Source organism: Denticeps clupeoides, chromosome 10 (genome assembly GCF_900700375.1).
Source record: "Denticeps clupeoides chromosome 10, fDenClu1.1, whole genome shotgun sequence".
NCBI lineage: Eukaryota > Metazoa > Chordata > Actinopteri > Clupeiformes > Denticipitidae > Denticeps > Denticeps clupeoides.
The window spans coordinates 22,669,941-22,680,931 of record NC_041716.1 but is presented as its reverse complement, the minus strand read 5'-3'; the positions used below and the strand labels follow the sequence as shown (position 1 = coordinate 22,680,931).

The following is a 10,991-nucleotide window of genomic DNA, read 5'->3' as shown; positions in this document are numbered from 1 at the left end:
AATTGTCTGGCTACATATTCAGGGAAATGCTTAACTGCATTCTCATATGCACCACACAATTCTACAGTATATAGTTTATAGAAAAAAGCGTCTTCTTAAAATAAGCTGTTATGCTGGATGTTCTGATGTTATTGTATTAACTATCGCAGGTCACAAAATAAGATCTAAAAATGAGCTAAGTAGTTTTCAGATATATCTGTATACATGTACATGAGAATCTGGGCCACGACTTTTGATCTAACTGGCAGGTTTACCCAGAGAAATGGAATCTGGAAATTGTAGCCACTAGGCACATGAATGCTTATGCACAATATTCTTTAGCAACATGGAGTAAAACAAAACATTTATTTCTTATATCGCCGCAAAATCACAATCAGTCTCAATGGGCTTGGACAGGCCCTGCAGAGTACAGACTGCAGCTTACACCAGGAGAAATGCTGGAAAAAGTCATTCTTTAAACCCATGCCTCTGGCTTATTCCTTGGGCCCTTGGGTCTCCCCAGTCGAGTCCCAAAATCTACAGAGGAGAGAGGAACAACAGAGCTAGAGAGGACTACCACATGAAATATAGTACGTTAACACAGCTGAAGTGGTGGCCAATAAAACTCACTGAAATTGAAGCCAGTGGACCCATATGGTGAGAGTAGTGGGGCTGGGGGTGGGGTCGACTTTACTGTAAAAAAAAAAAAAAAAAAGTTAATTATACTGATAAGCAGGAAAAAACATTAATAACTGGTAACTGTTAAATATTTCAATGTAGCCAACACTTACTTGCTGTTTATCTGATCTGCCTTATACATTTTTAGTCTGAATATGATAAGTAACGGTCCTAATGTGCCCTGCAGTTTTTGTCTTAGTATTTTGGAATAAATATTCAATAGTGATCAAATACAATATTCTGTAAACTAAATGAATTACATATGCAAAGGGACGCTTACACTTTCTTCTTGTCAAAAGGTGCTTCAGGCTCTGCAAAAGAGAGAATTATAGAATAGTGTATTATGTCCGACTAGTTTAAGAATTCTAATAATATTTACATATTTACATTTTTGACACCCTTATTCAGAGAGTCTACTTACAACCAGTAGTTCCAAGGACAGTTCTCATGGAGCAAAAGTGTCTTGGTAAGGGTGATTTAAACCTGCAACTCATCTGGCGAGTGCATTGTACACTACGCATCATGTATACCTTTGCACGAGACATGCCCATCCTGCTTTTGTCCAGGACATCCTGTTGTGTGCCAGCATTCTCTACTGCTTTACTCTCCTCTTGCTCGCGGCTCCCCACTAAATCACAACAGAACTTTCCTTTTTTATTACATAAAAAACATATGGCCTACAGCCATCAACAAACATAACAAAATAGGATCATTTGGCATAAATGCGACAGATATATAACAGCCTGATCCAAGACTATATATATTCACTAATCCAGAATTTATACCTGAAACCATTTAGTGTGCATCTCATGATTTCTAATTTTATATTCTGCATCGTTGGTTATGTGTTGAAGGGGTTGAAAAAAATGGGCCAGTGGTAATGAAGAGGCCCCATAATCAGAAGGTTATGGCTGCACAAAAAGCAGAGGACACATTTGGTTGTTTGCACATGTGCAGTGTTTGCACTGACTTGACACTTTCACTTCACAAACATGTGCATTTCATGCAAAAAACTATTTCACAATATTACCCATTCTTCCTTTTGTAAAATAAAAGTACTTCACATTTGAAATCAACATAAAAACGTATCTGTCACAATGGCTGGACGTGAGGAAGGAGGACTCATTCGCATGACGTCACGAGACTGGGGTTTATTACATGGAACAGAGGACAGGGGAAACATCACCAAACAACAACCCAACAGCGAACAAACACGAACAGGGCAGCTATATACAGGCAGACGCGGGTGAAACAATCAGGAAACATACTAGCACAGGACCAACATGAAACCCCGGTCCGGACAGAATCAAATAGACCTGGAATACAAGAAACTGTTGTGCCCACTTGAGTGAAGTGATTGTCATTGTGAAACACTGCAGCACAACACACGGTGACACAACAAAATGTGTTCTGTGCTTTTTAACCCTTGGTGAGCAGTGGGCACCATGACAGGCACCCGGGGAGCAGTGTGTGGGGACGGTACTTTGCTCAGTGGCTCCTCAGCGTTTCGGGACTTGAACCAGCAACCTTCTGTTTATGGGTCTGCTTTCTGACCCACTAGGCCACCACGACCCTGGACTTGCATAATGAACTAGAGCCACGTTAATAAAATTGCATTATGAATTTGTTTGCATGATGAAGAGTGTGCTGAGCTGAGCGGAGTTTTCCGAGTTTATGAGGGGGCAAGTGGTTTATATAGATAAACTTGCCTTGTTTTGAGGTCTTGATTCGGGCACTCTGTAGAGAGATAGATACCACACACAACAAGATCAGCATCTGCATGTACAGCGTCAGCATGTACATTTCATTTCTTTATTTTGGTGTGATCCTGTAGTGTCATGCACTAGTTGTGTTTGCTTGAAATTACTTTGCTTCTGTTCATCACAAGATCAAGCTCTGTTCTTGGTTGTGTATGCCCTGCCCACTCAGATGAGATGCCAACCCTGTGCCAAGGCTGCCCACTCTTAGCTGAAACACAGGGGACAAACGGTTACAAAAGTGCCCCAGTTGTAATCCTACTTTGTTTTTGCAGTGGATCCATCCAAATGTCTGCGTTTGGTACCTTCATCAGTGACTAAGATGAAAGACTCAGGGGTTCGTTCAGGAAGAGGAGGAGCTGAGCTCTGACAGGATTCTGGAGAATAAGAGTTATTAGGTATCTGTATCACCGGCTCTGTTTGCATGTTCGCTATTTTGGCTTGGAAAGCTTCAGTTTCTTGGAAAAAGCCAAAAATCTTCTTCTTCTCTGGATGTTATTCTGTATGGATCAGCTTTCATCGCACAATCCTCAAAAATTCACACAATTATCCGCCTATAACTACGGGGTGTGCTTGTGCTTTTTTGGATGGATGACTCCATCCGCATGCCACACCCATTTATATGAGACAATTTTTATCAGAGACAACTTTAACTCAATATATGCCATTCATTTTGTTTTCATGAAATACCTCACCTGAACACCTCTTAGATAATCTTAGATGAAGTAGATAATTTCATTGCTTCTTTTTTGCTTTTTTTATTGATTTAAATTCAACCCATCCCTGGTTCCTCACAATATAACGTATTGATATGAAACTTAGTACACACATTCATCTAAGGCCAACTTAATTTTTTGTTTCACTCTTTTAACTTTTACTCCTCTATCACTCTTTCTTTAATCTCCATCTCCTTCTCCCATTCCCTCCCATGCATTTTACCAAGCAACATACTTTCAGCCTTCCACGACCACATATTTTACCTGTTCAACCACATTTTACCTCCCCTCATGCCCCTATGCTCCACTCCTCTTTTTCATCCTTTCATCATCCCATTCATTCTATGCATTTTACAGTGCACCTTTGCATGCATTAGCATACTAACATGCTAATATTTTAACATGTCCCAAACATCACCAAATTTAACGTGACACATTGTGGACCTGCCTCGTTAGCATTATATGCTAGTATGTTAGCATTAATATGCTAATATGCATATAAAACCAATTTCATGTAATTAACTAATTTAACAATTTTCCTCTTTATCCTTCCTCTTATCCATCCTCTTTTAACCTTTAATTGCTTTTCAAGCCAAAATTGAACTTTGTTCAGAAAACTCCCATTTCTAGTTTTGGATTATGATTATATGTAGGGTATTGTGTATTGTGGGTGTATTGTGTATCTGTATGTGTATCCGCACCATCAGTTTTGCTGCATGTCTGGGTGATAGAGTCCACAGCTGCACAGTTTGATGGTGCTGGAGTTGGAACTATGAAGAGACAAAGATTCCTGATCGCTTCAGTGTAAAATCGTTCAAAGATTAGCCAAAACACAAGCAAAACCTCCATATTTCAACTGTCACATATACTTAACATAAACAAGGCCTACTCAGACTTGGCAGACCAATTTGGCAACAAAGATAATGGGATCTTGTCTCCGTCCTTCTCTTCTCAAATCTCATTCACTACCCATTGCCATTTCATTGCAGTCGAATCCCATCTCAGCACATTTTTTGTTAAAGATTCTACCAGCTAAAGTAATCATGCAACTGTTCCCATCACAAATGGCTATTATGCTTCAATAATGGTCAACATATGTTCAGTATCAACAGGCATTTACATTTACATTCATGGTCAAATCTGGAGATCATGATCTTGGACTTACCAGGGAGAGACATCCGAACTTTCATGGTCTGGAAAAAATAAAGATAAAAAACAGATAATTATTGTATTTTACTGTCATGTTTTATGTAGCAGAATCCAAACACAGTACACAGACACATATGCCAAAAAGGAATCCCTGGTTGTCCTGCTCCCAGACACATGGCCCAGTCTCTGAAAATGCTTCTGCCAGTCCATGTTCCCAGATTCATCACTATTCCCCCTACAGCATGTCCTTTCTACCAAATGCTTCCTGTCCCCGATCCAGAGCGAATAGTGATGATCCAGCACAGCTCTATTCCCTGACTCTGAATAAATGTGAATTCACTACATAATGAAGTGATAAGACAGATCTTTACATTTACTGTATTTCTGATTAAATCTATTTTCAGCCAGCTGTATGGTGAGGGTCTGAGTGGTGAAGGCTGAAACACAAGCTCTGGGCTCTCAAGTGTCACATAATCTTTTGTCATTCCCTCCCACCACACATTGTATTTCTCACGTGGAAAAATAATCTGTAGGCTAATATGCTGCAGCGCCCAATATTTCTCAGACCGTTGCACAGTAGCACCTCACTGGAATACAGGGTACCAGGCACTCTGATAAGTGCTGTTCAGTCCCTATATGAATAATGTCAGATCTTGGTCTGCATCGCTGGCAATAAGACCAGTTTCTGGTGAGGGCACGGTTAGGGATCAGCCCCGGTGTAACGAGCATCAGGTGGGGCTTGAGTCTCCTCCACTCCCATACCAAAGTCCCGCAAGGTCTGGAGAGCTGATCTCTGACACATTCAACCCAAGTGTCCAACCACATATGGGAACTCCATATGTGAGGGGAGCAGTAGTTGAGGTGGAGTCACGTACAAAACTCTTGTTAACTCTTGGTATGATCGAAACCAAGCAAGGGCTGATCCTCTAATGCCTACACAGTGCTCTAAACATGACAGCAAAATCCCATGTTGAAGGCAGCAGTCAAATCAGAGTTTCCAGAATCAACATCCGACAATACCTTCTCATTTCACGTTCAGTGTTGACTTCTGTTATTGTTTATTAATAAATGCTCAGTAGTCTTCTGCTGAGTCCTTGCCGTGTCTCCTTCCTCATAGCATTCCATATAGTAACCTTCAGAGTGCAGCTAGTCATGCTTTATCATGAACACAGTGAATTGAGCCTAAATCAGTGGCAATGCTGATGTAAAGCTGATATCACTAGTTATCATACGGCAATATTTTTAATAAGGTTAGAACGATATACTTGTTCAAATACATAGTCTATAGATCCAAATGGGAAGCAAGAAATAAAACAATCCCTCTGACCTTGCTTCTGCATTTTGTGCTGGTCGTCTCATGTTGAAGGGTATGTGTGACTCCTGACCATTCTGCAGAAATTCCCACTTTTGATCTTCTGTGTGTTATTGTCTGACTTTCCATCTTCATCCATTCAGAAGACAGGGCTGCAGCAAAAGAGGGTGAATCATGCCTCACATGAAAAAACTGTTATATATCTCTCATAAACTATATCACTACATACACCAATCAGCCATAACATTATTAAAGTAAACATTTTGTCCTTCAAGTTTATGGGCATGTGTAGGGATCTGAGTGATTGTTTAGATTAGAGAATCTCAGGATTCTTTCAAGATTACATTTACAGCATTTACCAGACGTCCTTATCCAGAGTGACTTACAATCAGTAGCTACAGGGACAGTCCCCCCCTGGAGACACTCAGGGTTAGGTGTCTTGCTCAGGGACACCGCTTTCTGTAGATGGATTGAATGTCAGGGAGCTTGGTACAGATGATGCGTTTAGCTGATGGAACCACCCTCTGTAGGGCTCGCCTGTCCTGCATCGTGCTATTCCCAAACCAGGTTGAGAGGTTTCCCATCAGGATGCTCTCTATGGTGCAGGAGTAGAAGTTCCTGAGCACCTTGGAGGGCAGTCTGAAGTCTCTCAGGCGTCTGAGGAGGTAGAGATGCAGCTGTCCACTCTCTCCACTGGGCTCCTGTTGATGACAGGGGTCTGGTAGGTCCTCTCCTGCTTTGTACTAAAGTCCACTATTAACTCCTTTGTCTTGCTGACGTTCAGGTGGAGATTGTTCCTCTGGCACCAGTTCACCAGATTTCCAACCTCCTCCAGGTAGGCCGTCTCATAGTTGTCAGAGATCAGGCCCACCACGACAGTGTCGTCAGCAAACTTGATGATGGTGGTGGAGTTAGTAGTGGCTGTACAGTCATGGGTGTACAGGGAGTACAGCAGGGGGCTCAAAACACAGCCCTGGGGGGCTCCAGTGCTGAGAATGATGGAGGCTGAGACATGTCCACCCATCCTTACTGCCTGTGGTTTCCCGGTTAGGAAGTTGGAGATCCACTGACAGAGAGATGATCTGAGTCCCAGGTGCTCCAGCTTGGTGGTGAGTGTGGAAGGGATTATTGTGTGAAATGCTGAACTGTAGTCAATGAAGAGCATTTTAACATCATTTCCCTTCCGAGTGTCCAGGTGGGTGAGTGCTGTGTGGAGGAGATGTGAGATGGCGTCGGCTGTCCAGCAGTTTGGTTTGATAAAAGTGTGATACACAATTACAAAAGGACAGGACGAATTGAGCTCCAGTAGCTGCATTTCGAAGCTGGTGTTAGTGTGACATGGGACAGAGGCCTGGCCGCCACCTTTTCTAAAGAATGAACAGTTTGGAGATCAGAGGTCAGAAGCATGAACTCCAGGTTGTGGGAGTCTTTCAGAAGGAACATTTCGTTGGCTAGAGATCTGATGTTTAGCAGAGCTGTGTGGAGAATTAGATTGGGCTTCGCTGGGGATGCAACGCGCCTCAGTGGTTGTAAAAGGAAACGGCAGACACCCCATCTGTGTGCCGTGGGAGGGTATAGCGAAGGTGTTCCACAGAAATCACCGGCTCCTCAATCGCCATTGAAAAATCAATTAGGCGAAGCCAGCGGCCCCGGAGGTTTACTGGTGACACTGCTGAACTGCCACGACCATCACCGAAGGCAGACATTCATTCGGATAAGCACTCCGCCCTGCTTTCCGTCTTCTGGAAAAGGACCTGTACCATCTTGTGGCATTGGCAACGCCACACAGGAATTTCGAATGTCCAAGATGTGTTTGACGATGGTAAGAGATAGATGGCATATACGTCCCTCACACAAAACAACAGAACAGACCGCAGGCCGACACTGGCGCCATCTTGCTTCCATTTTCAGGATTTTTTATATTTCAGAAGGTGAAGATGATGCGGGGAGAAACCTGCTCACTGGAACGGATGTAGTGTATTCTTGAAATGGGGTTCACTTGTCTATACTAAGTACTTGTACAATTTTGACTGGGTTAAACGGAATTGCATTACATAATTTCTCAGCCCGAACTGTTAGTATAATTTGTCTTCTTTTTTTCCTTGTTGCCTTGTGTCGCTTGTCAGTGTACTAGAAGGTACTCTAGCAGTATCTACTGGCCAGATTTGGTACTGGAAGTTCCAGAGTTATTTCAAAAGAAAGGAAGTGTTTCTGCCATGTTGTTGGAGTGTAAGCAGTGCTGTTCTTTATGTTATAAAGCCTTGAAGCAGGTCTCATGAGTCTCTCACGTGAGACTCAGCATGAGACACACACTCACACATGGCATTTCTCCTGCTTAGAATGTTTACTACACAGACATTTCTACAGCATGTTCTACAAACGCTTCAAGCGCGTAGTGGAGGGAATCTGAGGTCCCCTGCATCCCTACCCCACATGCAATTGAAGTGCATGCGCAGCTGTCTCTATGTCTCATAGTAGCAGTATTATATCTGGGTAAAATCAAAGTCAAAGTCAGCTTTATTTCAATTCTGCCACATGTACAGGACATGCAGAGAATTGAAATTACGTTACTCTCAGACCCATACAAGTAACATTAAATACAAAACATTAACATTGAATACAAAGGTATAAATACAATAAAAAAAAAAACACAATATACAATTTTAAAAACACCATATACAGATAAGGGCACATGGTGGAGAGTGCAAACCCATGTAGTGCAACAGAGGTAAGTTTAAAGTGACAAAGTGACAAGTGAGGTAGTTGGCAGACCAGAGCTGCACAGAGTTACTGGTGCATGGTCAGTTTGTGTGTGTTAGGTTTCAGAAAGTTTGTGCGGCAGAAGAGGGGAGTGAGGGGAGTGGGGGCAGAGCCGGGAGGGAGTTGAGTTTCCTGACAGCCTGATGGGTGAAGCTGTCCTTCAGTCTGCTGGTCCTGGCCTGGAGACTCCGCAGTCTCCTCCCTGATGGCAGCAGGCTGAAGAAGGTTTGCATTGGGTGGGTGGGATCAGCTGCTATGCCGAGGGCTTTCTTGGTGAGGCGTGTACTGTAGATGTCTGGGAGGGAGGGGAGAGGGACACCGATGATTCTCTCAGCTGCTCTGCCAAACCACACAGTGATGCAGCTAGACAGGATGCTCTCGATGGTTCCTCGGTAGAATGTGTGCATGATGGGGGCTGGTGCTCTTGCTCTTCTAAGTTTGCGGAGGAAGTAAAGACGCTGCTGTGCTTTCTTGGCCAATGCAGTGGTGTTTTTTGTCCAGGAGAGATCCTCAGTAATGTGCACACCCAGGAACTTGGTGCTGCTCACTCTCTCCACAGATGCACCGTTGATGGTCAGAGGAGCATGCTGAGTATTTCCTCTCCTGAAGTCAACAACAATCTCTTTCGTCTTCTCCACATTCAGAGAGACATTGTTGTCTCCGCACCACGTGGCCAGGCGGCTCACCTCGCTTCTGTAGTTAGACTCATCCCTGTTATTAATGAGTCCCACCACAGTCGTGTCATCTGCAAACTTGATGAAGAGGTTGGAGCAGTGTGACGGAGTGCAGTCGTGGGTCAGCAGAGTGAAGAGAAGGGGGCTCAGCACACATCCCTGAGGAGCCCCCGTGTTAAGGACGATGGTGCTGGATGTGCTACTGCCAACCCGTACTGCTTGTGGTCTTCCTGTGAGGAAGTCCAACAGCCAGTTACACAGTGAGGTGTTGAGCCCCAGCTGGATCAGTTTTTGTGTGAGCTGTTGTGGGATTATTGTGTTAAATGCTGAACTGAAGTCTATGAACAGCATTCGGACATATGAGTCTTTTTTGTCCAGATGTGTGAGTGCTGAGTGGAGTGCAGTGGAGATGGCATCATCGGTTGAGCGGTTGGGCCGATATGCAAACTGGAAGGGGTCCAGTGAGGGGGGAAGGACAGACTTAATGTGCTTCATGACTAGCCGTTCAAAGCACTTCATGAGGATGGGGGTAAGTGCAATTGGACATTGGGGGTAAGTGCAAGTAGTCATTAAAGCAGGAAGGAGATGACTTTTTTGGCACCGGAATGATTGTTGTATCTTTGAAGCAGGTGGGGACGACAGCCTGGGAGAGTGAGATGTTAAAGATGTCTGTGAAGACACCAGTGAGTTCCACTGCACAGTCCCTCGACAGCCTGGGAGAGTGAGATGTTAAGATGTCTGTGAAGACACCAGTGAGTTCCACTGCACAGTCCCTCAGTACACGACCAGGAATGTTGTCAGGACCCGGAGCTTTGCGAGCGTTGATCCTGCTGAGGGATCTCCTCACACTGTCCGGGGACAGAGTCAACACCTGGTCACCAGGAGGGGGTGGGGTCTTCTGCAGTCTGTAGACCTCCCCTGTCATCCATGGCTTTTGGTTGGCACGGACAGTGATGGTTTTGGTGACTGTTACATCCTCAGTGCATTTGTTGATGTAGGCTCTAACAGTCTCTGTGTACTCCTGGAGGTCAGTGGTGGTGTTGTAAGTGGCAGCCTGTTTGAACATATTCCAGTTGCAACACATGCAACAAAATGCAACACAAGCACAAATGAAAAGGCCTCCTGGAATTCTTCCTGTGGTTCGGCTCTACCGAAAATGTTGTCAAGGCTTGTTCAGAACAAGTAGTCTCATTCATATTTTGTTATCCCAGGATGACTGATATAGTCTCACATTATAACCATCTTTTTCTCCAAATAGGCTAAATGATTTTTTATCATTCACTGTTTGTTCCATGTAACAAATCTTTTCTTCTGCGAGTCTAAGCAGAAGAGAGAATCTGAGAGAATCACTGGAACATCCCTCCGCACTCTCCAACTATCTGTACTTATCCAGTGTGAGCAAAAGGGCTAAGAAAATCACTCTGGACCCCTCTCACCCCGCACACTCCCTCTGTAATCTGCTGCCATCTGATCAATGCTACAGAGCATTTAGCACCAAAAAACCAGACACAAGAAACAGTTTCTTCCCCCAGGCAGGCCATGTCAGGAACGCGTAACAATACACGTGGTAGAACACTAAAATAAATGATTTACTCAACACAACACACACTTATTTACATTTCATATTTGCACATATCACCATACCTGTGGCGTGGAATATATATATATGTGTGTGTGTGTGTGTGTGTGTGTGTGTATATATATATATATATATAGTCCACGCTATTTTTGTATCTCTGTATTTAAATATTTTTATTTCCTGTGTCTTGTCTTGTCACTGTCATTCTGTTGCACTTTAGAGTTCTGTCACTAAACCACCTGGCAATAAAGCTTATTCTGCTAATAAAATTATTAATGAAACACCCCCGTTCCTACAGCCAATCTCCATGACACTTGGACAATGGACTGGACTGGACACGGTTAGGGTTGCTGGTTAGTGCGCAGAGCAGCTGCCCTGAACCACTGG

The 10,991-nt window shown here is 43.7% G+C and overlaps 1 protein-coding gene across 2 annotated transcripts in view; it reads right to left on the bottom strand.

Moving 5' to 3' along the window:
• Positions 1-326: 326 nt before the first annotated feature.
• LOC114797963 (tyrosine-protein phosphatase non-receptor type 22-like) overlaps positions 327-10,991 on the bottom strand; it is a 29,342-nt gene continuing 18,677 nt past the window's right edge. For both annotated transcript variants that reach the window (XM_028993303.1, XM_028993302.1), the window contains exons 16-25: positions 5,607-5,743; positions 4,296-4,323; positions 3,832-3,900; positions 2,720-2,791; positions 2,525-2,625; positions 2,367-2,394; positions 1,188-1,285; positions 938-968; positions 610-672; positions 327-516 (exon numbers count right to left, since the gene is read on the bottom strand). In XM_028993303.1, coding sequence (XP_028849136.1) covers positions 455-516; positions 610-672; positions 938-968; positions 1,188-1,285; positions 2,367-2,394; positions 2,525-2,625; positions 2,720-2,791; positions 3,832-3,900; positions 4,296-4,323; positions 5,607-5,743 — 689 coding nt within the window. In that variant the 3' untranslated portion in view covers positions 327-454. The remainder of the gene's footprint in view (positions 517-609; positions 673-937; positions 969-1,187; positions 1,286-2,366; positions 2,395-2,524; positions 2,626-2,719; positions 2,792-3,831; positions 3,901-4,295; positions 4,324-5,606; positions 5,744-10,991) is intronic.